The sequence below is a fragment of the Oratosquilla oratoria genome, chromosome 28 (assembly GCF_046742065.1).
Source record: "Oratosquilla oratoria isolate Oo_2021 chromosome 28, ASM4674206v1, whole genome shotgun sequence".
Taxonomy (NCBI): Eukaryota; Metazoa; Arthropoda; class Malacostraca; order Stomatopoda; family Squillidae; genus Oratosquilla; species Oratosquilla oratoria.
In genome coordinates, this window is record NC_134804.1 from 42,108,598 (window position 1) to 42,136,224 (window position 27,627).

Sequence of the window (27,627 nt, forward strand, 5' to 3'; positions counted from 1 at the left end):
TGTTGTCAGGTTGGACTAGGTTGCGGTGGGGTTAGTCATGGCGAGCGGGCTGGGTGGAGATAGCCCACAGGCTGAAAATGGGAAAGATAAGAAATGGCAAAATGTCGCTCGTTTCCCACGTCATGGATGGAAAGTATCGCTCAATCACAAATTTCCTGAAAGGAGAGACCAAAATATACGACCTCGCATCAGTCAGTTGCCCCAGTTGATGCCATTGTTTATGAGGTGGGTGACTCGGTGACGATCATAGGCAATCTACTAACAATTTGTGCCAGCTCATGCTTCTCTTTACATACAATAGAGTCAACATAGAATAAGATAAGCCTGGAGAAAAACGAGAAAATAATAACTATTATTTTTCCTTTTCCGCAAACAATATTATTACTTTTGTAAATCACATATATTCTTTTTGTTCTTATTGTTTCCTTTTTTATGATTTGTGGTTCTGGAGTAATCGATGTGATTTTTTTCCGCAAGAAAGGAGTCTTAATTTTTTTCCATCTTGTGGTCTTAAATCAATTTTTTACAGCTAATGTGAATAATTTACCACAGTAAAAGTGGTTTGATTTTTTTCAGTAGTAAAACTGATACTTTCTGGCCTCAGGATTATGCTTTTTTAGATAAGACATAGTCACATATTAATGCAGAACCACAGGTTTGTGAAATGACTGTTAATGTACATTCCTCTGCTACAAACTTGACAATTTTTCAGTACTTTTTTACTAGTATGTATGTTAATACTTTTTCTAGTTAACCATTAAAAGGTATGGTTTTTCTATGAAGCTTGTTCTCAGTATAAAATCATCATGGAGGAATGATAACTGTTACTTCAGTCAGTCAATATGTTGCTCCAGATCTCTCTTAGGGAGACTAACAAATAAATACAATCACTCCTTCATACAAAAATGGGAATTAACTAATAGTAAAGACAAAGCTTTTTTCCTCCGTACAAGGTGAGGTAACCAAAAAAGCAAAGGCATAAAATCCATTCCCATCCATTCCATCCCCATATACTCCACTCCCATCCACCCCCCTCCCTCCCTCTTATCTTGGCTCCTCGTGGACGATGGGTCATCCCTGCATCTTGCCTACTGCTCTGGGTCAGAAGTAGTGTTGCAAGACACAGCACATCCACAACAAGGCTGCTTCATTGAATTGGTGCCCCCTTTCTGTCCCCTTAGGGCTGCGTCAATTTATTTTTCACATACTCCCCCACCCCACCCACTCCCTTTCATGCATCATAGCATCATCCATACATAACCATTCTCCATTCACCCCTGTCTTCTGTCTTCCTCACTCCTTCTACCGCTGCCCACACCTCTTTTACTAATCTTTCTTCACTTGCTCTTTCCATGTGTCCAAACCATCCCAATACTCTTTCATCAACCCATCTCCCAACTTCCTTTCCATTCCCATTCTCCTTCTCACCTCATTTCTCACTCTTTCCAGCCTAGTAATCCCTATCATACTTCTCAGGCACCTCATCTCGAACACATTCAAACTCCTCTCTTCCTCTCTTTTGTTCCATGTTTCTGCTGTTGGCACAATCACTCCTTCATACAAAAATGGAAATTAACTAATAGTAAAGACAAAGGAGGAAAAGAACCTAGGGATTCTAAATAAGGATGACTGGTAAAATTCCAGAATTGTGCAAACACTGATGTTTAACATGAAACTTCATAGTCTAAAATAGCTCCCAAACTAACAGAACTTAACTGAACCTAATTTAGCCTATCATAACCATTCCATAGAAAAACCGATCTTTCAAATGCTTACCAGACAGAAGTGAAAAATGTGTTGTGATACTGGTATAGATCATTTGCCAGTAATGTAAAAAAAATTACAGGAGAGACCAATAATTTGTTGAAAGATACAAGATTGGCATTTCAATACGTGAAACATGACATGATGAAGAAAATAATTAAAAACGTGATTAGTCCCGGACTGCAATACTGCTTGTGAGGTCACCACGTCTAAAGAAAGATGTAGATAAGATAGAATACAAAAGGCAGCAACTAGATGATCCCAGGACATATTAGGAAAGATGGAAGAAGAAGAAAAAAAAGAAGACTTCCCATATTGGAAGAGGAAGTGAGTGACAACAAGATGATGGTGATCTTAAGATCTAAGAAAGGCATAGAAAAAATGGAGAGAAACGATTTGAATGGAAGATTGACATGAAGTCATGGTGGAAGACTGAAAAGCAAACTTGTAAGATATTATGAAGTAAAGCTTTCCATGTAGAAATGTAGAATTATGGAAAAAGTTAGCTGAAAATATAATCCAAGCTAATACTATAACCTAATTTAAGGCAAATTTGTTGAATGGAGTTAAGAAACGGAGAATGTCGCTCCATTCCTGTGTACTACAATTAAGTAAATACACACACACACAGATCTGAATAGGGTCTGGGATTGGAGTCAGAAGTGGGAAGTGGACTTCAACATTAAGAAATGTAGCATAATGGAATTTGGAAAAAAAAAGGATGTCAGAACAATATAACATTGGTGTAAAGGAAGTAAAGAAAATGTGATCCAAAAAAGACCTGGGGGTGATCATCTTCATCTTGAAAGATATGTCCCCTGGTGTAAACATATAAACAAAATTGTCAGCGAAACCTATAACTTGCTAAGACCAATAGAATTGTCTTTTACTTACTTGGATGAAGAAATGGTAAAGAAAATACTAGTTATACTGATATGGCCTAAATTGGAGTATGCATTAACATCATGATCACCCAGTACTAAAAAGAATATAAGGAAGATTGAGAGAATCCAGAGAGCAACTATGAAGATGGCCCCAGCACTATCAAAAATGTCATATGAAGAAAAATTGTCTCTGACTCTGGAACAAAGAAGAGAAAGAAGTGACTTGTTGACCATCTACAGAATTATGAGAGGTGTGGAAATCCTTGATAGAGAAGACTTACTAAATTGGGATAAGAGAGACACGAGGACATGGAAGGAAACTTGAAAAGGACAATTATAGAAGATACCTGAAAAAAACAGCTTTCCCCCAAGGGTGGTGGATGTATGGAACACACTAGATGAAACAATAGTGTGTGCAAAAACAATACAAGAATTTAAGAGCAAATCAGATATGGCGAGATACAGAGACAGGACACCACGAGTGTAGCTCCCCTTCCTATAAGATACAACTAGGTAAATATACACAGACACATAATGGAATTTGGAAAAGGAAAAGAAAAAAAAAAGGATATCAGGACACTATAAAATTGGTGCAAAGGAAGTAAAGTGGGATCTGAAAAAGAGCAGGGAGTAATCATCACAGAGGATATGTCCCCTGATAAACAGATAAACATATGAAACCCATAACTTACTAATATCAACAAAAGTAGCTTTTATTTACTTGAATGAAGAAATTGTATAGAAAATACTAGTCACATTGATAAGGCCAAAATTGGAGTACACATCGACATTATGGTCACCCAGTACTAAAAGAATATAAGGAAAATTGAGAGAATCCAGAGAGCAACTACGAAGATGGCCCCAACACTGTCAAAACTGTCATATAAAGAAAGACTGTGAAAACTAAAATTACTGACTCTGGAACAAAGAAGAGAAAGAGGTGACTTGTTGACCATCTACAGAATTATGAGAGGTATAGATGTCCTTGACAGAAAATACTTAGTAAACTGGGATAAGAGAAACACAAGAGAGCATGGAAGCAAGTTCAAAGAGGACAGTTATAGAAGAGACCTGAAAAAGAAAAGCTTTCCCCACAGAGTGGTGGATGTATGGAACATACTAACTGAAACAAGTGTGTGTGCAAAGACAATACACAAATTTAAGAGCAAATTAGATATGGCGAGATACAGAGACAAGACACCAGGAGCATAGCTCCACTTCCTGTAAGATACTAGGTAAATACACACATGCACACACTGTATATCAGTGGCAGCCTATGATGGTATGAAATTAGGGGGGGGACTTAAAATCATGTACAACATACACATGCAGAACATTCCCCTCATGCTTTTTCTTTATAGAGGCAACAACCATAGTTCCTAGGAATGCTGTATGTGTTGACACTATCATATATATTTGCAGTCCATTTCATTCCACCATGGAGACAGTGATAGATGAGGGAGAATATTTGAGATGTCTCACTGTCTTACCTCCATTGTATATTGTTTTCCTTTTTTAGGATATTGGATTTTTTATATTGACATGAATATGTGTTATAATTGTAAGTGGATGACTTGCATATCTTTTGACTTCTTTGTTAAGTTAGCATTCCCTGAGCTTAGTAAAATAGTGTGACATAGGCCAGAATAAAATCTGAAAAGGGTGTCATCTTACCCAGAGGGTTTAGATAATTGTAACCTTGTCCCTGAGCCGAATAGTTGTCAGGCTCTAGCAAGACTGAAATATTCAGAGGATATCAAAGTGGGAATGACTCTTTCACTATGTAGTTATTAACTTTTTTCTTACCAATTTGTTTACCTGTGGCTCCCAGATAATTGACAACAGCCACATAATTAGCCCACAAATTACTCTAGGAAGAATATATGGTAGTGTTGTTCTCTAGGGAAGGCTAAGTTAGGGCAATGCTGAACCATTGATCTATTTCATTAACTCCATCACACTCCGTTAGTAATGTAATGGCTAAATCTATCTTGCTTAACCCTTTCCAGATCAGGTGGCACTTGTTCACTTATTCTGGGTGCTGTTAGTGAAGGAGTAAAACTTCTTTAAAGATGAAATTTCTGTTATATGAAAACTTCGTGTTTTCTCTGTTCAACCTGCATAGCTGTTAATGTATAATATTGAAAGATTAAGATATTGTTTTGTTTGATCATGCCTAGCCATTGGTTTTGCTCCTTATTTTTGTACCCTTTCAGGTACTTGGCTTTCTACATTTGCACAAGAATGAAAGGCAGAAAACCATGGATTGACTGCATAAAAATGATGAATGGGAAACAAATGTATGGTGAGTTGATTTTTTTTTTTTTTCCGTTTTTGTAAGAAAGTGTTTAGTGATTAGCAGTCTTCAAATGGTAACTGTTAACTCGTGTTTTGCTCACTGGAAAGTGCAGCCCTATTGAAGCTACCAGGTTTTTTTTTCCATTTTTGTAAGAAAGTGTTTAGTGATTAGCAGTCTTCAAATGGCAACTGTTAACTCGTGTTTTGCTCACTGGAAAGTGCAGCCCTATTGAAGCTACCAGTTGCCTTTGTCCCATCATAAAGAATCTCAGGGAAGAGACTTTGGACTGCTGTCTGTTTTGTATTAGTGTGAGCCTGTATGTGTCACCAGCTAGCAAAAGGAGGAGAAAAAATCAGTTGCCTCTGGTCAGTTTTTCTCATGAGCAAAATAGTTGAAGTTGATACAAATCACAAGTCTAGTAAGAGGACCAAGTGCCAGATATTTTGCTTATCTGTAAGTCTAGGGACAATTTTGGTCACTGCTCTTAATATTCTTTCAATTTTGCTTGTATCTTTCATTTTGTGCAGGGACCACAAAATGGAAGGTATTATGTAGGACTTTTTGTCTTACTGGTTTGTAGTAGTAGTAGTGGTAGTAGGAGAGCTATCACATGTCAGTTGTCCTTGTGTAAAAAGGTGGAAGAAATACAGTGAAGTTAATGAGGTTTTGGATCCAGACCAGAGGCAAGAGTGTCAGATGGATGTTGAAAACCAGTAGTAAGGATACAATTCTCTCAGATGTCTATGTCACAGAACCATCTCTTGCAGATATCAGTCACTGGTCCTACCCTTTCATGTAAAGAGAACTGAATCTAGTAATTACTTTCTTCCTACTGCTAATATAAGCCAAAACCCACAGTAGGGCAATGCAGGCAAGTCCAAAAAAAATTCTCAGAAAAATCTGTAGGGGGCCTTAAGGACAATTGTTTGCTGCTGATGGGTTACAGGTTTCCAGTTGAGGAAAGTTGAGACACCAATGCTTTTATATTATATAAAATAATATATCGTACAATAAAAGGTTTCTGATTTTACAGGGGTACCACTAGGAGGTATTGGCTCAGGTACAATAGGACGTGGTTTCAAGGGGGAATTCTGTCGTTATCAGATGATCCCTGGTATTTACGAGTATAATACTGTAATGGCCAATCAGTTTATAGTAACTATAAGGGATCCTAAAGGAAATACATTGTATCAAAAAGTCTTGTCACCTTACAGGTATGAATATTTCATTTTTGTTTGAAGTTTGTAATATTTCACCAGCATCCTTTCATGCTGTAGCAGTTATTTCAGAATTATAAAAACATAGTAACTATTTATCTTCAGAAATAATTTTTCAATACCCTCATGTGTTTTCCATAGCCGTCCTAAAAAAAGCCTTGGTGCATGGGACTGGGGAATAAATGCAGAAGACAGTCTGTACTGTGGATTATATCCCAGATCTTGGACTGTGCATAATATACCAGAGCAGAAGATTCGATTGATATGCCGGCAGATATCACCCATAATCCCCCACAATTACAAGGTTAGTGATGTATTGTATTTTTAATAAAAACTACAATACATGTACTTGAAAACATGTTAATGGTGTTATGGGATGAAAATTGCAGTATTAGGTAGTAGGAAGTTTGGTATTTGAATATGAATGATTTCACGTTGAATGTGGTATTTTCCCCCCAACCTACACCAATTATTTATGAATCATTGAGAATCGATCAATCCATTACCCCAGGTCTCTCTTACAGGAGACCCACAGGTCCGAGGTAAGTGGTAGCAGCCACAGGATTGTCTCACAAGTCACTCAAGGAGGGATAAATTAATTGAGTTATCTAAAAGTAGAGGAAGAGTTTGGAGTAGGTAGAAATTTATAAGCATCTGAGAACTAGTATATGTGAAAGTGGAAGACTGACTGGATCCCTGCAGCCCCACAGTGGTTGAACCTGAATACCTGATAACAGTATTCAGGTTGCAAAAGGGAATAGACTATATTGACAGAATAAAATCTCGATTAAGGATAGGAGGGTTTAGAGGTCATGAGAACAAATTAAAGATCACATCTAAAAGATGTGAAGAAATACAGTTTTCCATACAAATGCGTAAATACTTGGAATAGCTTAGAAGGTGATATAGCTTAAGCTGGAACGATACATGAACTCAAATCTAGTTATGACAATTGGAAATTAAGGATAGACCAAGTTTGATAAATTGGAGAACAGGAGCAGGAACCAACAAGTGTTGCTCCATTCCTGTATATTAATGTAAATTAGATAAAGACCTGCAGCCCCACAGTAGTTGGCACCAGTCCCCAGGCCCTTCCATAGACCTCTCAGGAAGAAATTTTGGACTGTTTTCTGTGTTATATGGGACATTTTCCTTGTCAATGGCTTAAAAAAGTAAGGTGGAAGTGGTTGCTAGTTGTTAGCAATTACCATGTGTAAAAGTGGAGGAAAAAAAGTCAGTTGTTAGATAGTTTGGGCCTAGTCCAGACACTTAATGTAAGCCCCAAGGGCTTGCACTTCAGAGAGAAGTGAAGGTGTAGATGGATGTTGTAGATGGAGACCCATCCTGCACCCATCAAAACTCAGAAGTGCATGGAAATCATAATAAGTGGCTTCTTAATGCATTCATAATCTGATGTTTTTATTATTCACTATTGTCAGGATTCATGTTTACCAGTGGGAGTGTTTGTGTGGACAATATGGAACCACAATGCAGAGCCACGTGACGTATCCATAACACTTGCGTTCAAAAATGGAACTGGAGCGAGTCATGATAAAGAGGGTAAGACCATATGTACTTGTATTTGGTTGCAGGTCATTTACAAGGGAGAACATATATATTATGGGAGTAGTGCATGTGTAAAGCATATTGCTTTTATAAATGAGAGGTTTTGTAAAGCAGTGCTGTGGATGTATATTTTGTGTTGTGTCACCTAAGTACTCCTTGGAGTATTATATAAGTTCAACCTTACTATAGGTGAGTGTTGGGGAGCAGCTTGGGACAATGAACTAGGAGGTACTGTGGCGAAGGGTGCTATACTTCATCAGACATTACGAGGAATGAATCTCCGATATTGTATTGGTGCACGAAAACAGGTTAGAATTTATTCATTATTAGATTTTTCTGGACACCTTATTGATTTTTCATTTCTTTACTATTCAATATAAAATGAGAATAATGGGTCTAAATTCTGTGTATTATAACAGAAATTTTCCTTTATTTCAAACAGCCAAACAATAGCATAAGTTGTTGTACTGGTTTTAACCCTCAAGGAAGTGGTGAGAGTTTATGGAATGATCTCAAAGTAGATGGAGAGCTGGATACTAAGGATGAAGCAATTCAGAATACTGGGAAAACAAGTAGGTTGCATTCTTCAATGTAAAGAGGTCCTTCATAGATGATTTTAAAGTGTTCTTTGGAAGTTTGTGTTCTGTATGCCATTTTATGATTTAGTCAGTTGTCTGTATCAGGTAGCATATATATTTTATTTTAATCTTCCGTGTTATTGCTGTATGATTCATGTTTACCTTGAATCTTTATAATATTCCTTTGTTCACCAATTTAACTCCGTTTTGCATATGGTTGGAAGATGGTTTCTTCCTTTCATGTTTACGTCTTGTCTGGTGTTGGGAAGTTCAAACGTGGGGTGGGGGGGGTTCTTGGAGGTCATTGTGATAATATCAGTTACAGACTGGGGGACAGGAGTCCTCTCGGTAAGAGTGCCGGAAGGGCCAGAAGTCCCTAGTCCAGTGATGTAATTCCCATATGGTGATGCAGTTGCTGGCATTTATACACAGAAGTGCATGTATCTGCATTTCTGCATGAGAGTTGACAATTGACATTTTCATTATCTTTTTCTACAGTAATATTTTTGAGTTAGTTGTAGTACAATGCATCTAGTTAGTAATAGCAAAGGTGTCTTGACATGGTGTATGGTTTATAGTTAGGGTTATGTATTTGGATAGACACATAGAAATGGTTGATGTGTCTGGTGAGAGACATGTGGCATATTGAATATCGGTAGGGTCATGTGATAACATTATCACACAACTCTTAGTCAGGTGCTTTGCTCTTTTGGGAATGTATAGGTCAGCAAAGATTGGTGATATTGTTTAGGCTAATGTATGGTTAAAAGGCACCAGTGGCTGTGCAGGGTAAATATCTGTATATACATATATATATATATTCCTCTTTTTCATAAGCAGTGAGATTGTGCTTCATTGAAAGTTTTCCAAATTTAGCTTTTTTTTTTCTTCTTCTTCTTCATATTCCAGATTTAACTGTCCTGTATTTATTTATTTATTTATTTATTTATTTGTTTTTTGTTTCAGGTGAGGGAGAGGAGTTAGCAGTGGCTGTTTGCTGCAAGTGTAGTATGGGTGCCAATAGTTCAGGTCAGGTGGACATAGCTCTTGCATGGGACATGCCTAACATTGTTTTTAAAAGCCGAGGAACCACGCACAAAAGGCAAGAAGTAAATTAAATTTATCGTTCATTCATTTTAATGTCCCCTTGTTGGCTAGAGGGATGTAATGGACCAGTTGTACTAAAGTATACTCCACACAACAATTGAAGTTGATTATTTCCTGGGAGTACCTCTGTTATCAGGCTTCATTTCATAGTCAAAGCTGGTTAATCAGTCACACTTCACAGTTTTGTCTTCCAGGGGACCTCTACAGCCCCTATATTGGCCTATAAGTCACTCAAAGGCATTTGTACTGCTACATATTGCATAAGTGTTGGGGGATACAACATTAGGCATTTTGTGGTGTAGAGGTAACGACAATGCTTTTTCATTCAGACGTTACACTCGCTGGTTTGGTGATGAGAATGTTGCAGCACAAGAAATTGCAACCTATGCTTTGCACAACTATAACGACTGGGAAGAGCAGATTGAGGCGTGGCAAAATCCAGTTTTAAATGACACGTAAGTTGATGTTCATCTTCCATTACACTAAAGTAATGGTAAATGGATACTTTTTTATTGACAAAATGTGATATTTGTAATGGTTATATCCTCCCTGTGCTAAAGTAATGGATACTTTATTTGATTGACAAAACACGATGTTCATTTGTATAGGATTAATTTTTGTTTCCAGTGGTCTTCCTGACTGGTTTAAGAGTGCTTTATTTAATGAACTCTACTTCATATCTGATGGCGGGTCAGTGTGGCTGGAGATGCCATCTAGTCCAACAACTCCATATGCATCCCATGACCCCAGGTATGCTAACAAGCAAAACCCTTCAGCTGTGTGGTACATTTTATAGATTTTGTTTTACATAATGTCAGATAATTTTAAGTCACGTGAGGCGTAGACCTATAATTTACATGGTTTAAAGGAATCGAGAACCCTCATAATTTGAAAAAAAAAAAAAAAGTGGAAACAATGCAATACTATCTATATGTAAGGAAGGTAGTCAGGTTGAGGGTATGCACCCATTCCACTCCTGTCCAATATACAGTAAACTCACGCTTATCCGAACGCGTTTTAACCAAATAATCGCATTAACCAAACATTTTCTCAATACGGTAGCCATCGCTTTAACCGAACGTATTTGGATCTCAACCGAACATTCAAACACCCTGCCGCCTCTTCCGCCACCCCCGCGCCATCCGCAAGCTTCACCAAGTGCTCACATGGTGGCAGCACACTCCATGTTTACACCTTATCAGCTGTTTGGCGGTACATAGATTCGTGAGTCCTCTCGGTGACGATACAGTATCACAAGCTCTCCTTAAACATTTTCTCTTTATACTCTATAGAATATGTTTATGAACTATTATAAGCATTTTCATGTGTATGTTAAGTTTACAGGTACGAATATTGCAGCTGACATTACTGCATAAAACTACGGGAACGAAACATACAAAGTCGGATTAACCGAAAATTTCAATTAATCAAACATTTCTAATCCCCCTTGGAGTTCGGATAAGTGGAAGTTTACCGTAGTTAGATAAAATGAAGTATGCTGTTACATACATGGAGATGGTTGGAGAAAGTGGAGAGGGGTGGGAGGTGAGCCGGCTGTTGTTTGCGGATGACACTACGCTTGTGGCAGGATCTGAGGGCGGATTGGGGAGGTTGGTGATGGAGTTTGGGAGAGTGTGTGATGGAGGAGAGCTGAAGATAGATGTGGGTAAGAGTAAGGTAATGAGGTTTACAAGGGGAGAGGATGGCAGCAGACTGGAGGTGGGCATTGGGGGAGAGTGACTGGGTGTGGGTGTGGCAGTAAAGGCGGGTGTGGAGATGGAGGTGGAGGTGGGGTGTTGGTTGGGAGGGGCGAGTGAGTGCCTTGGTGGGTTGAAAAGTGTAATGAGGAATAGACATTTGGGAATGGATGCTAAGAGGAGACTGTATGAAGGAGTGATTGTGCCAACAGCACTGTATGGGGCAGAAACATGGAATATAAGAGAGGAAGAGAGAAGGAGTTTGAATGTGTTTGAGATGAGGTGTCTGAGAAGTATGATGGGGGTTACTAGGCTAGATAGAGTGAGAAATGAGAAAGTGAGGAGGAGAACAGGGGTGGAAAGGGAGTTGGGAGATAGAGTTGATGAAAGAGTATTAGGATGGTTTGGACACATGGAAAGAATGAGTGAAGAAAGACTAGTAAAAGAGGTATGGAAGGCAGATGTGGAGGGAGTGAACATGAGGGGACGTCCTAGGATGAGGTGGATGGATGGGATGAAGGGGGCTTTGGGGAAGAGGGGAATGTCTGTTGAGGAAGGATGGGAGAGGACAGAAGACAGGGGTGAATGGAGAATGGTTGTATATGGATGATGTTGTGATGCATGAGGTAGAATGGGGGGTAAGGTAGTATGTATGAGCAAAATTTGACGCAGCCTGAGGGGATTTCTCCCCGTCTTCTCCTTTTATGCATGAGGGGACGGAGAAGGGGGTCGCCGATTTAATAAAGCGGCCTTTCTGTGGAGGTGCTGTGTCTTGTGACACTGCTTCTGACCCAGGGCAGTGGACAAGGTGCAGGGATGACCCGTCATCCAGGAGGTGCTAAGATAAGAGGGAGGGTGGAGGGGAGTGGAGGGTATTCAGGGATGGAATGGGTGGGAATGATTTTATGCCTTTTTCTTTTTGGCTACCTCCCTTGTAAGGGGGAAAAAGCCTTGGTATATGTATATATGCTATTACATTGAAAGACTAATATCATTGCTTGGTTTGTATAATGCTTTCATGTATTCAGTTATGATTTTGCTCATAATTAACCTCATCAATATGAGTCAAATTCTCACATGCAGTGTTAGGCTGCCTGATGTATGATGACTTGATGATGTCGCAATATGATGATGCATCACAGTATCTGCATTATAGAATATAAAGTTACAGCTTTAATACTTGTTCTCTTTCACCCTGAATGCTGATAAGCACAGAAAATGGGATCGAGCCTGTTCATAAAATATGGGGGTCACTCGGCTACAACTACAAAATAAATATAATCAGGACACTGATGCTGGCATCCCTGTGTACCTACTCATGCCTCATGACACCAATGTCGGCATCATTGCATGGAAGGGGTCATTGTAAAAAAAAATTGGATCATTGCATCATCTTCATTTTTTATTGAAGCGTGAAACTGGGATCAGATACTTTTTTTTATTTTTTTTTATTTTTTTATTATTATTATATTTTTTTCCAACCCATTTGTTATAAATCCATAATCTCAATTACTTTCCATGTTCTTCCCATAGGCCCGAATATGGTAGGTTTGCATACCTGGAGAGCCATGAATACCGTATGTACAATACATATGACGTGCACTTTTATGCATCGTGGGCACTCATTCTCTTGTGGCCGCGGCTTCAGCAATCCCTTCAGTACGACATGGCATACTACACCATCTCTGAAGATTTAACAGCAAGAACTCACCTCTTCAGTGGGGACAAAGGTGTACGCAAGCTGGCCAATACAGTGCCACATGACCTTGGAGATCCTGGTAAGGTGTTATAATAATATTTTTAGCATAGGAATATGTGCAAAAGGAAAGTGCATACTTTAAGTAATGTTAATGTAGCTGCAGTTAATATTGAAGGAAATATCTTGCCAGAAATGTAAAGGGGAGGACTGCTGATGGGTACAGTGAAAGACAAAATTATCTTCCCAGATTTGTCTGAAGGATTAAACGTGGTAAGAAATGGGAATTGGCTAGTCATCTCTAGTTCATGCTCATAATGTTTTGCCATGTTTAATCTGTCTTTGGACAAACCTGGGAAGATGGCTTTGTCTTTCACTGTACCCATCAGCAGTCCTCCCCTTTACATTTCTGGCAAGATATTTCCTGCAAGGAGTATTTCGGGAAGAGTTAACTCTGACACCCATCTTCATACCCTGTTAGCTTCCTCTCTGAGAGGTTGACACTCTGAACTTTACCCAAGAGCTTCATTTCAGCTTCTGTATTTGCATCACTTTTAACCACTTTGTGGTACGAGTCAAATTTTTGCGTGCAGCATTGGCTGCCATATGTATGATTCATCACACTACTTGCATTGTAAAATATAGTCACTGGTGTATAAGTTGTTCTCTTTTTCTTTGAGTAATGATAAACACAGAAAATGTGATCAAACCAGTTCACAGAATCCAGTGGTAACTTATGTACAACCATGAAAAATCTGTATATAATCAAGACACTGATGCTGGCATTCTCGTGTACCCACTCGCACCTCATGACACCTACGTAGGCATCAACTTACTGAAGTGGTTATAACACAAGGAGAGCTGAGAACCAGTGACTTCTAGCCTCCTCCCACTATTTTCAACTGGTGATATGAAAACGGTTCCACAATGCAAATATCAATTCAAGGTTTCTTTCCAAGGAGAACTATGAGAGAGTCAAAGACCTACCTGCTCTTGTGGGGCTGCAGGTTCCCAGTCCACGAAACTTGAGGCAGCAATTAATTGAATTGATTGTAAAAGTGAATCTCGAATGTAAGGAGACTGCATTTCCACAGCAGGTCATAATGTGGCAATTCCCCCTCCCCCTCTTCATCAACTCAAAAAAAAAACTTACATACATACATATACCAAGGCTTTTTCCCCCTTACAAGGGAGGTAGCCAAAAAGGAAAAGGCATAAAATCATTTCCACCCATTCCATCCCTGAATACACTCCACACCCCTCCACCCTCCCTCTTATCTTAGCACCTCCTGGATGACGGGTCATCCCTGCACCTTGTCCACTGCCCTGGGTCAGAAGCAGTGTCACAAGACACAGCACATCCACAGCAAGGCCGCTTCATTAAATCGGTGACCCCCCCCTCTCCATCCCCCATTGCATAAAAGGAGAAGACGGGGAGAAATCCCTTCGGGCTGCGTCAAATTTTGCTCACACATACTACCTCACCCCCCATCCCCCAGCCCATTCCACCTCATGCAATCACAACATCATCCATATACAACCATTCTCCATTCACCCCTGTCTTCTGTCCTCTCGCATCCTTCCTCAACAGACATTCCCCTCTTCCCCAAAGCCCCCTTTACCCCATCCATCCACCTCATCCTAGGACGTCCCCTCATGTTCACTCCCTCCACATCTGCCTTCCATACCTCTTTTACTAGTCTTTCTTCACTCATTCTTTCCATGTGTCCAAACCATCCTAATATTCTTTCATCAACCCTATCTCCCAGCTCCTTTTCCACCCCTGTTCTCCTCCTCACCTTCTCATTTCTCACTCTATCTAGCCTAGTAACCCCCATCATACTTCTCAGACACCTCATCTCAAACACATTCAAACTCCTCTTTTCCTCTCTTATGTTCCATGTTTCTGCCCCATACAGTGCTGTTGGCACAATCACTCCTTCATACAGTCTCCTCTTAGCATCCATTCCCAAATGTCTATTCCTCATTACACTCTTTAATCTACCAAGGCATTTACTCGCTTCTCTCAATCTACATTCTACCTCCACCTTCACTCCACCTTTTCCTGCCACATTTGCACCCAAGTATCTAAAACTATCCACTTCCTCCAGTCACTCCCCCTTAATGCTCACTTCCAGTCTACTGCCACTTTCACCCCTTGTACATCTCATCACCTTACTTTTACCCAGAAAAAAAAAATCAACTTTTTGGGCCACATCATTCCTTCATCTATTCACAATCCTTCTCCATTCACTCCCACATTTTGGACTTTCTCTTCCTTGCTGAACAGATGTTCTTGCATCCAGTGCAGTGTAGCAATGAATAGACCATTATATTTGTGGGTAGCAACCTTCTAGGTTGGAGAATGTGACAGAAAGGTTGTTTCTGAAGAGATGTAACAATAGCTGCATGGATAATCATTCATTCATTGACACCTTATAACACTTGTCTTGGTTTTTCTCTCATATTATATTTGTTGACTGAGCCAAATGTTCCAGAGATACAAGAGAAATCTAAGGTTATTGAATGATCAATCTCCCATTCCATCCACTCAGCTTTTACCCGTAAAGCAAGGTGGCTACTTATAGGAGCAGAAAACCCTGACCCCCATTTCACTCCATCACATGCATCCCTTGCAATCTTTCCTGCTTAGACCAAGTGAAAATTGCACCTCATCATTTTCCCAGTGATACATACATCATGAAACCAAATTATATTAAATGAGCCTTTGCTGTGCCCAAATTACTTTAAAGAATGTAAGATCAAATATTGTCTCATTACAGAAGATGAACCTTTCACCAAGGTCAATGCCTACCAGATTCACAACATTGGGAACTGGCGAGACCTAAACATTAAATTTGTACTCCAGGTATGGTTTTCTATTTTGTACCGTGTGTTTCCCATACACTTGATGCTTAATCCACCGACAAGCACATTATGAATTTGCATGGTATGGCATAGCATCTCCCCATTTTTTATGTAAGAAATGTGTTCCTAATTGGTGTAAAAAAAAAAAAAAAAAAAAAAAAAAAAAACATATGCACCAAAGGCATCCTTATAAGGGGATCAGCCACCCACCCACATATTTAGCTATCCCTTCTGTCTTGGCACCTTCTGGAACAATGAGTTGTGCCTGTCCTTTATCACACTGCCTGGCAATGCAGTAAGGCACAACTCTTCTATAGCAGGACCCATCCAACAGCCAGAGCTAGTTTAATCCCACTGCTTCACTATACGGTGACACCCCTTCCTCTTCCATACAAAAATAAGAAGAACATCCCATTAAGCCACATTCTTTCAACCATTCAGTTTCCCACCATTCACTCTCATGCTTTGTACTATTTCCTTGTCAAGAAATAGTTCATGTACACCCAAAACCCCCTTCACCCCATCTACCCGTCTCATTTTCAGTCTTCCTCTTGAACTTGCTCCATTTCTTTATGCTTTCCACACTATCTTTGTTAGTCCATCCATCCCTGTTCATTCTTTTCATGTGCCCAAACCACCTCGATATTCTAAACCTGTTCAATGGCTTTCATCCCATCCCTGTTCTCTGCATCACTTCCACATTTGTCCATTTTTGTGACACCTACATTTCTCAAATATTTCATCTCAAAAATATTTGGTTCTCCTCCTCTCTGCTTTCTGTATATTTCAAAATTGCATCATGCAGCACTCTGCGTACAGTCACTAAATGTATTTTCTTTGCATTCACCACTAAATTTCTCATAAGATTTTTCATTCCCCTTGCACATTTACACTCCACCTTTTACTCCGTAGTTCACTTTCGTCTATATTCACTGCTTCTTGCAATCCCAAATACAGTGGATTCAAGAGTTCCATATAATTTATATTTCACTAGTTCCACTTGATGGCCTAAATTTGCTAACTCACACTGTCTGTGCTCTGCTCACATTTTCCATAAGTTTACTGTGCATTTTGATACAAGTGGTCATCATGACATCATGTTTGAGGGCACTAAGTCTGCATGTCTCATTTTTTTTAATTTATGGTCTACAACAAGTGTAATCCATTATTATCATCTAATGAGACACGTACCCCTTCAGGGGTATTGATCCTGTCTGGGGTATTGGGTGCATGTTATTGTGCAGTATAATTTGTGCAGGGACTGTGGAGCATCCCTACAGACCAGAGCTACACATTATTTTGTTTATGTTAGAGGAAATCTCTACTCATAGAGAAATAATGCTAAATAATTGTACTGCAGCTTTCCTTCCATTATGCTGTCACCCTGCTATTAATACTATCCCCTACCACTTCTTTGAGTATATATTTATACTATCACTGAGTCTTCCCATTCAGGTCATAAAGGTGACCAGAATGGGGCAGAGTGATGGGACTAGGCATCCTGCTCTTGGTAACCCTAAGGGGTATATTCCTACAAGTCAATGCAAAAGAGGGTCTGAGAGTTTTCTAAACAGAACTCTAAAGGTTAGGGCCTTTTAGTGTGCTTGGATGTGGTAAAGATGAGAGTAAAAGAGAAGAGATAGGCAATACATTTGTGAGAAGAAAGATTGATGTGTTGGCATTAAGTGAAACTAAGTTGAAAGGGAGGGGGAAGTTTGAGTTTGGGAGTGTCGAGGCTGAGGAGAGGACAAGGGAGGGAAGGGGTGGCTCTATTAGTAAGTGATGAGATGGGTAAACATGTGGTGGAGTGGAAGGTGGTTTCTTCAAGGTTAATGTAGATGAAGTTGAAACTGGAGAGTTGTGGGTCTTTGTAAGCACATATGAGCTTGATAGTGAGAAGAGTAGAGGAAAGTGAGGCTTTTTGGATACATTTAAATTAGTGTCTAGAGAGTTTTGGGAGAATATCAATGTAATGGTTTTGGAAGATCTCAGTGCTAGGGTAGGGGATGAACCAGTAGATGGACTGGTTGGGAAAGTGTGGAGTGCCAAGTAAAAATCAAAATGAAGAGTTTATGGTGGGTATCCAGTCAATCTGTATCCAGTGGTTTGTGGGTATCTAGCCATTGTGTGGGTGTGGGTATCCAGTTAAAATTACTAGGGGCAGCAATTAATGTTATTGATTGCACCAGTGCCCACAATGGAACACCCATATTGCTTTGGGCAGTGACAGTGTAGTTACTAGCACTGACAGTTGGTTATGAAGTACATGTTCCCCATGGATCTGGAACCTGGAGCATTAGCATTTGGCAAAGTTCAAAAGGTTGAGGTTTACTGATTCCTGATTCCAGAGATGAGAGCACCACTGTTGGGATTGATACAGGAGTACCATATTTTCCAGTGAAGTGTTATGCGAGCCTAAATGTGTATTTCTTGTCTTCCAAAACAGGTGTTCAGAGACTACATGCACTTAAAGGAACAAACCTTCCTCACCCACATGTGGCCAGTATGTCGTGCAGTGATGGACAAAGCTTTCAACCAAGATGCTGATGGAGACGGACTCATTGAGAATGCTGGCCAGGCTGATCAGACTTACGACTCGTGGATCATGCACGGTCCATCTGCCTACTGCAGCTCCCTCTGGGTTGCAGGACTGGCTGCTATGGTTGAAATGGCTGCAATACTCGGGGACAAAAAGGAGGAAGAGAAGTTCTCTGGAGCATTAGAGAAGGCCAAGAAAGCCTTGCAAGCTATACTTTGGATTGGTAAGTAATGAATTTTTGTATTCATATAGAATAGGAATGGACAGTTTTGTTTTATGGGCATGGAGAGATGTAAGGGAGGATCTGAGGACTGTTGCTGAAAGTTATGGCAAAACTGATTATTACAGAAATTATGTATGTGTATGTATTTACCTAATTGTACTATACAGGAAAGGAGTCCAGTCTCCTATTCTCAAATTTTCTAACATACCTAGACTCAATTTCATGTACAGTAACAACTTAATTTATATCTTTGATTTCCAATTATATTTAGATTTGAATTCGTGTATTGTTTGAGCTTGGCCTGTATCACCTAAGCTGTTCTACATATTTATACATCTATTTAGAAAACTGTGTTTCTTTACATCCTTTCAACGTGTGGTCTTAATTTCACTTCCATGACCTAGGGCCTCCCATCTTTAATCAGGAGATCTCATCTATTAATGTAATTTATCCTCTTTAGTGACCTGAACACTGTAATCATGTCATCTCTTTCTCTTTGTTCTTTCAAAGTTGATAGACCCAGTACTCTTAGTCTCTCCTTGTATGGTTTATCTGCCAGACTGGGGACCAGTTTGGTTGCTGCTCTTGGTGTTCTCTTAATCTTGCTTATATCCTTCACTCTGTGTGGGAACCATACTATATACATACATACATACATATACCAAGGCTTTTTTCCCCCTTACAAGGGGGGTAGCCAAAAAGAAAAAGGCATAAAATCATTCCCACCCATTCCATCCCTGAATACACTCCACACCCCTCCACCCTCCCTCTTATCTTAGCACCTCCTGAATGACGGGCCATACTACTTGGTGCATAATCCAGTCTTGGATGTATCAGGTGTTTTGATGAGTTTTTTCATCATCTCTTCATCCATATAATGGAGTGCTGCTTTAATTTTCTGCGGTAGTCCGTATAGTCTCTCTCACCTGGACGTGGAGAGATACAAAAATGGGTCACAACGAGCATAGCTCCCGTCCCGTAAAATACAACTTGGTAAATACAGTCCTGCTATGTCACTCAGGTGACAGGTTGCCTTTTATCAACACTCCCAAGTCTTTCTCCTCTTTTGCCTTTGTAATGGAATTGCTTCACAAGGAATAGTTTAAGAATGGCCTTTTGCCGCTATTGCTCATTTCCAGTACTTTTTTTTTTTTTTTTTTTTTTTTTTTTTTATTGAACTTCATTTCTCCCATTCTTGGCTCCATGCAAAAATAATATTTAGATATTTTTGCAATATTCTACCATCCTCTCCATTTTTTCATTCTTCTCATGATTTTTGCATCATCTGCAAAATGTTTGCATAGCTTGTTGTTCCTTCCATGATGGTCTTGGATCACATGTTGGACTGATTGACAGTTCTTACCCTCCCAGAAAAGAGCTCAGAGCTTATATATGACTGATCTATGGGTAATGCTGTGACCTTACATGCACACACACACACAAATAGCACTTGACAGAGGAAGAAATAGAACTAAGAAATTAATCAGTACAGACAAGGCATACGCAATTTTGGGAAGACTTTTTTTTTTTCATAACAAATTGAAATTTATAAATGCTAACAAAACTAAGAAATGGAAAATCTTTAAAACCCTCTTCTACGTGAGTATGAACAAATATGTGCCAAGAGTTAGTGGAAAGAAATATCACTGGTCAATTAAAAGATGTAAAATAGAAAAGAAAGATGAAACAATTCATTGAAAACTTGATTTCCCCTGGATTGGTTTATGCTGCAATGGTGTCACATCCTCACACAAAGAGGAAGATAAAGTGAAAAAGAGAAAATTCAAAAGGCAGCAACCAAAATTATTTCTAGCTCAGCTGATAGAATGTATAAAGAAATACTAAATAAACTGGAGCTGCCAATATTAGAAAAAGAAAGATAATATTATTGGTCTGAATGATTCCTTCAACTGAATCATTCAGAACTATAAGAGGAGATAATCAACAGAGACATCTTAGTATGGGATAGGAGACGAACTTGAAGACATGATAAAGGTGTTTGGAGGATATTAAGAAATAGTTGTAGACATTATAGCAATTCAAATTTTACCAATGTAGACACAGACAAGATCATAGCTCTTATATATCACAATTAAGTAAATACATACGAGGTGCTAAGATGGTTTGGGTGATTAACGGACTTTGATGAGTGTGGGGTAGATGTTGGCTTTGACTCAAGAGAAGGCCTTTTGATGTGTACTCGTACTGTTTGTATGTACATTACTGATTCTGAACACATGTATTTTATTTCTGGGAGATTTTCTTTCTTAGTTTCTCTTTTCTCTTTTGCAGGCCAGTATTATGATTTTGATAGTTGTGGAGGTCATCATAGCAAAAGTATTATGGCTGACCAGTTGGTTGGGCACTGGTATTTGGTCCTCTCTGGAATAGGAGTAAAGGTTAGTCTACTATTTTTATGTATTATAATGTTTAATTTACCATATATTTTACCACGTGCTCCAAGAGTACCGATACATTTCCTCATTTGACAAATTGTTAGTTCTTTATTACTCTTTAGGAAGTTAAGCTTAGTAACATAATTTCTATAATTTTTTATTTTTGGATAATTAGTTTGGGACTGAGAAGGTTTAATGTGGAAATAAAATTAGGGTGAACAAGGGAAGTGTCTGTTGAGTAGGGAAGGGAGAGGGCAGAGGATAGATGCGGGTGGAGAATGGTTGTGAATAGACATTGAATTAATGTGGTCCAAAGGGATTTCTTCTCATTTTCTTATGAGGGAAGGTTGTCAATCTTTAAGTTGTGGATAGGCTGCCCACATTTTTATGTACTGTGCAACAGGATGTAGTAATGAAATCAGATGTTAGTTAGTTAAGGTTTATTCAACAATATAAAATACAATTTAGACATACATATATACAAAATTTTTACAAAATTAGTTGTTGAAAAGATGTAGGGGACTAGAAAGAAGTTCGTGCTTGTGAAGGAAGATAATAGAGGAACAACAGCCAAACCTTTTTATATGCTCAAATGATAGTGAAGAAAGATTGCATACTTATCATAGCATTTAGAGTGGTATGTGTGAACTACAAAGGATTACAAAGGCGGAGCATGCCAACAGGAGACCTTTTGTTCCATATCTAGGTCGCATGTGAAAAAAAAATCATAATAATAAAATAATGAATAAAAACTATAATAATGTAAATAACAAATAAAATACATAAATAAATGCATAGGTATAGTTAAATAATAAACAAACAGGTAAATGGTAAATGATAATAAATTGACATATAACTAATAATAAATGAAAATCAAACAGACAAATGATAAATACTGTATCCTTAAATGTCACCTCTTTCCATTGCAGGTGTTTGAACCAGCTTGTGTGAAATCAGTGCTCAATTTATTATATAACAATAATGTTCAAAAGTTCCACGGTGGAACCTTGGGTGCTGTAAATGGAATGTATCCTGATGGTGCCATTGACTGTTATACCATGCAGAGTGAAGAGATGTGGCCAGGCGTAACGTACGGACTTGCAGCTACCATGATTTATGAGGTATGGATACTTGTGACCATTTTCAATTCATAGCCGATCTGAGTAACTACCTTTCTCTCTTACCCTTGGTTGGTCATGAGTCCCTAATTATTTGCAATAGTATGTGTTCATATTTTTTACACGATTACAAAAAATATTTTCATGAACTTAGCTTCTCGTAGTTGTGATTGTCATTAGTTCAAACATGCATAAGTCTGATATGTTTTTTAAACAATTACCTGCCATTCTTGCTCAGTAACGCATTCCATTTTGTGATCAGGGAATGGTAGAAGAAGGCTTCAAAACAGCTGAGGGTGTTTATCGTACAGTCTACGAGGTTATTGGACAAGGTTTTGAAACTCCTGAGGCTATTTATGATGAGAGACATTATCGTGCCATTGGGTACATGCGTCCTTTGTCAATCTGGTCCATGTATCATGCTTATCAGCTCAGGAAGAGGAAGCAGGAGGACCAAGCAGAGAAACAATGATAAAACAATCGGAAGTGTTATATGGAATGAATGGAAGAGTGTAGTGTAAAATAAAAAGTTATGCCGAAAGACAAGAAGTGTTTAGAAAGTGAGATGAAGAAAAGATTTATGTGGAAGGTGAAATTACTTTTGTAGAGGACATGGGCCAGTATGAGAGAAAAGATTTATGTACAAGTAAATTGCACCTGAACAATTTACAGAAACAAGAAAAAGTATGGAAGAGGTGCGGAAGAAAGAAACAGCTAAGGGTTGATAGATGAGAAGAGAAGAAATCGACCAAGGCTTTAGGAAGAAGAGGAGCATTATCAAAAGAGGAAGGTAGAAGATAGTAAAGAGCTTGAAAGGGTAGGAGATGAACAATCCACTGCTTCAGATCAAACTCGACAATAACTCCCAGATATTACGGAAGACAATGAAAGATGCTCAAGCAAAGTACACATTTTTGATTATTGACTGACTTTTAGTGGTTTGGTGTCTAGATAGTTTATTGAAATCAGTATTTTGGTCTTGGTTACCTGTAAAGACAATGTTGTTCATAGCTGTATTTTGTATTATCTCATTTTTGTGGTACTATTTGTGTTACCATGGTGCTTCATACCTTAATGTTATGTGTTTCACTAGATCAGAGAGTTTATATTTGTAAAATCTAAAACATCATTATGAGTCTGTAATCTTTTGTAATATGTGTTTCATAACAAAGAATAGTTCATATAAGTATGTCTATTTCTAGTTCTGATTGATATTTGAAATGTAAATTTTCTTTGTCTTTTGAAGATTGAGTAAACTATTCTAAAATGATAAATTTAGTGGTAGCAAGATGGGAAAATTATCTGTTAAGATGATGCCTTTATATCTACCAGCAAAAGATGGCTTCCAGAGGACATAAACCATTGTGAAAGATGCATCTCTTAATACATTATTATTGCATTCGCATAATCACGTAGGCATAGGCCTGCATTAACACGTGCAATAGCCAAATGACAAAAATAAACTAGTTTAAAGTCAAGTTTGACAGGGAGATAGACATGACCCCATGAGTGTAGCTCTTTTCCTGTATATTACAAACAATGAATAGGAACACACAGACACACACACACAAACAAGTGACTTGACAGCACAATGGTGTTCACAATTGCAACTCCAGCAGTCTGCATTCAACTCCTGCCCAGGGCTGAAATTATTTCAGTCTTGCTGCGCTGCGAGCCGGCACTCCAGCTCTTGTGGTTGGGGTGTGTGTGTGTGTGTGTTTTTAAGGTCACTGCATTACCCATAGATCGAGCATATATTAGCTCTAAGCACTCATTGAGAAGTGTAATAGCTGATGATCACAAGTTCAACACGTAATCCAAGACCATGGTGAATTGCTACATGCACACAGCAACCAAATTGTTCACCATGCTAGTAAATAAACCGTACAAGGTGAGATCTTCCATATAAGCATCACTTCAAGTCATGTTACCTTTCTTCTTTCTTTTTCTAGTGAAGGAAAATGCAGTTTTTCTACTCAGTCCTCTTACGGTCTGTTTTACATGTGACCACACAATTGCTGGTTATTTCGATCTGTACTGAATCAGGTTCTCTTGAACTTTTTCATCATCTCTATCCATGTAGTGAGAGACCTATCTTATATTTGTCAACATTTTTATTCTCTCCAGAAATTGTATGATCTTTTCAGGTGACAAATTATCTGTGACCAACACCGAGGTCCTTCTCCTTTTTCATTGTTGGAACAGTCATTTCCCAATGAGTAAACTATTGATGCCTCCTTTTTGTACTTTAGCTCATTTCCAATAGTTTGCATTTCTTGGTGTTTGATTTTTCTACACTTTACTAGTTGTACATTCCATCAAGATTTTTTTTATAAAAAAGAAAATTGTTTTATTAGAGCTGTGGGTTACATTGGAAGATCAGATGATTGAGAACGATTGGCTGATAAATTGGAATTAAAGATAATGGAACTTTACTCCCATTTCTCACACTGATTAGGAATCACTTGAGTTAACACTTGTTTAAAGTTTTTTATTTTTATGTAGACATTTTCTGACATTCTGGACTGACTTTTTCTTCTCAGTTATTCTGTAAAGTTAAAAGACAGGAAAAAAGTGGGATTTATTTTATTTTGTTATTTCTGAGTGACAAGGGCATTTTAAATGTAAAACTTGATTAGGATTTAGTTGATTTTACACTTGTGTAAAGTTCTTGCTTTTTGCGTAGACATTTCCTGATATTCTGGACATCGTGTGCAAGAAGAAAATTATACATATGTATGTACAAAAGGTCTAAACTGATTTTCTTTTTCTCAGTTATTCCATTAAAATTAAGGGACTTTTTTTTTTTTTTTTCTAAAATCACAACGCTTAAATTTTCTTCATCTGTACTTCTCATGATCTTCATGTTCTCTACAAACAGTGTAACCTGTTCTCATAAATCAGAAACATGATGGATGCTCATGCTGACCCTCGTGAGACTGGTAATTACTTCTTTCATCCTAACATCCTGTTCTTGAAGTACTGCTGGCAGTGTCCAGTGTGGTTCCCTAATGGTATTTACATACATATACCAATGGCTATTTCCCCCTTACAAGGGAGGTAGCCAAAAAACAAAGGCATAAAATCCACTCCCACCTATTCCATCCCCACATACTCCATTCCCATTCACCACCCTCCCTCCCTCTTATCTTGGCTCCTCCTGGATGATCGGTGAATGGATTTTACATTTACCTAGCTGTAATATACAGGAAAAGAACTACATTCTTAATGGTCCATTTTTATCTATTTAAATGTTTTTTCCTCCATTGATCAAGCTTGGCTTTGAATTTGTTTATTTTAAAATTGACTATATATTTATTTCATTTCATCTATTTATTTTATTTATTTGTTTGTATTTTTTGGGAGCTGTTCCTTAAGGTAATACATCTGTCTGGAAAATGTTGCTTTATATCTTTTAGACATGTAGTCTTTTTTCAGTTAAGAAAACAAGAACCTGCAAGTAATACAAAATAGAACCTGCAGAATATTAACGGGTTGCATTAAAACAACTAATGAAACAGTTACACTCGGAAAGCAAGATCTTCCCCATAGAGCAACACATCCAAATGATGGATACACAATTCTTTTCAAGAACCTTTGAACCCACCCTCGCCTTATATAACAACACAGAATCACAGCCTACCAAACACAATGTAGAAAAGAATAAATAAATCCAGTAATTTTCTAGTCAAACATCTACAACCTGCCCTCAGTACTCCACAGTACTTTATTTAAAAATGTGTGCACACTCAGATCACAAAATAAACACTACTTAATAGACCACCAAATTTTGTACTTCACCAAATCCAAAGATATCTACCCAGCAGAGAAATTACCCCCCCCCAAGAGATGTTTAGGTCATCACATTACACTAAAACATTAAGACAGAATTAGCCTAGCAAGAGATCAATTGCCCCAGATACCATGACACAAAAGATACTGAGTATTTACTGCAATGTTCTGCACTCTACCTTATCCAGACAGCAACTCAAAATTTCTTCACAGAGTGGTTTATGAAATATACCTGTCTGTGGCCTTTCCTGAGAGCTGCTGGACTTTGGTAAGGGAGAACTAAGTAATGGATTGGTTGATTGTGGTAGAGCTTGGAACTGGTGTATTGTGCTTCAGGAAAAAGATGGTTTGTTTCCCCCAAGAAGTCAGAATCAACCACACTTCATTATTAGTGTCCAGTCAGGTTGAGAAGCCTCTTGCCCTTCTGAGTGGTACAGATACTTGAAACTAGTGGCCACTCACCCAGTAAAGATCATCAAGCATGCCATTCACTAGAGCTGGTAAAACTGTTAGCATTACAATGCTTCATTGTTCTTCTGACCATCATGGTGCTCCTGACAGAGACTGGTTGCTGTTGAACTTGGCTAGCCAGTGGAGTCGGAACTTTGGAGGAAAGGCAGCTATCAGCTAGCAGTATCAGTTGTTCAGGTGGAGATGTTTGCTACCAGACCTTCAACCATTATCTTGCTGATGGCTAAGCTGCTGCTTCATGAGGGTGATGACCTCTATTGTGAGGAGGAATGTTCCAAGTGTTCTCTACCTGGATAGTATCAAAGCCAACAGCCATGTGGGGCATGACTTTGACCCACTCTTTTATAAAGGCAATCTCTTGGTCATGAAAGGGAGAGAATTTGTGTGTAAAGAATTTAAACTCAGCCATTGCCAGGATATTGTTGACAATGGCATTGGAATCATACAAGGCATCTTGTCTTGCTGGGGATCACCAGCCTCTTGCTCAGTACCTCCTCAATGTCATCACCAATCTGAGGAGTCCTCCCCTGGTCATAAAAGAATGTCTTGAGGCTTAATGTGGGTTGTCTTGTTCAAAGCATTGAAAGAAACGGCTATAGAGTTTTTGCTTGAGGTTCATACCCAAATCTATAGAGGCCACCAAATTGAAGGCGTGAGTTGCACACCTCGTAGATTGGTAGACTAGGTGTTGACCATCAAGGTGTTCACTGAGGGTTATAATGTTGATGGCATTGTCATTACCAGCGTCATTGACTGAGTTGGACTTTGGCAGTTTGACAACACCAAGCAGCGAGTCTGTCATCTGTTGTGCCAGTTCTCTCTTCCAGGAAATCTGTAGCCCCTAGAAACTACTTGGAAAGGGCAAGTGCAGGGCAATGTAGTACAAGGTATTCTGTCTTCCGTGGGATGGTTGCATCAGGGGAAATTGCAGTTTGCTGCCAGGCCATTTCTGTGATGGTGCAGTTTTCATGAACACATGAGCTAGTGCAATTCTTTCTTGTCTTGGGGTAATTTCTTTGTTGGTATTGCTGGGGGGAATTTGAAGTTCAGAATTTAGTTGTCAGTTGTAGAGTGCTTCTTTTGAATGTATGGATATATGCCAGAGCACTGGGGGCATGTTATTGTAGATGTCTGAGTAGAATACTGTTGGAGCTGTATTTCGTATTGCCTTCAGTTGGCTGTGGTTGTGTGATGGGGTGAGAGAGTTCAAGGGTTCTAGCACAGAACTATGTGCCAATCATCCCTGTGCTGTTCTGTGGAAAATATTTTGGTGTCTGTGTATGTTCTGTTGTTTTAGTGCAACCAATTATTAATGCTTTATTTTGTGTTATTTGTAGAGTGTCTTTTGTTTTCTCATCTTAATTGTTGGATACCATGCTGTGGAAATATAGTTAAGTATAATTCTTATGAGT

At 38.7% G+C, this 27,627-nt stretch overlaps 1 protein-coding gene across 1 annotated transcript; it reads left to right on the forward strand.

Annotated features, from left to right (window-relative positions):
• Positions 1-27,622, forward strand: LOC143040337 (non-lysosomal glucosylceramidase-like). Its single transcript, XM_076211285.1, has 17 exons — positions 1-225; positions 4,865-4,953; positions 5,981-6,161; positions 6,306-6,468; positions 7,604-7,724; positions 7,920-8,038; positions 8,173-8,302; positions 9,275-9,410; positions 9,745-9,870; positions 10,043-10,165; positions 10,478-10,639; positions 12,646-12,890; positions 15,592-15,677; positions 18,123-18,438; positions 20,731-20,837; positions 21,764-21,955; positions 22,215-27,622. The coding sequence occupies exons 1-17, from the start codon at positions 38-40 to the stop codon at positions 22,422-22,424; spliced, it is 2,694 nt and encodes an 897-aa protein (XP_076067400.1). The 5' UTR covers positions 1-37; the 3' UTR covers positions 22,425-27,622.
• The last annotated feature ends 5 nt before the right edge of the window (positions 27,623-27,627 follow it).

Coding starts and splice junctions, on each gene's coding strand:
- LOC143040337 (XM_076211285.1), top strand. CDS start 38: ATGGCGAGCGGGCTGGGTGGAGATAGCCCACAGGCTGAAAATGGGAAA. Junction 6,162..6,305: donor AAAGTCTTGTCACCTTACAG/GTATGAATATTT, acceptor TGTTTTCCATAG/CCGTCCTAAAAAAAGCCTTG. Junction 15,678..18,122: donor ACATTAAATTTGTACTCCAG/GTATGGTTTTCT, acceptor CTTCCAAAACAG/GTGTTCAGAGACTACATGCA.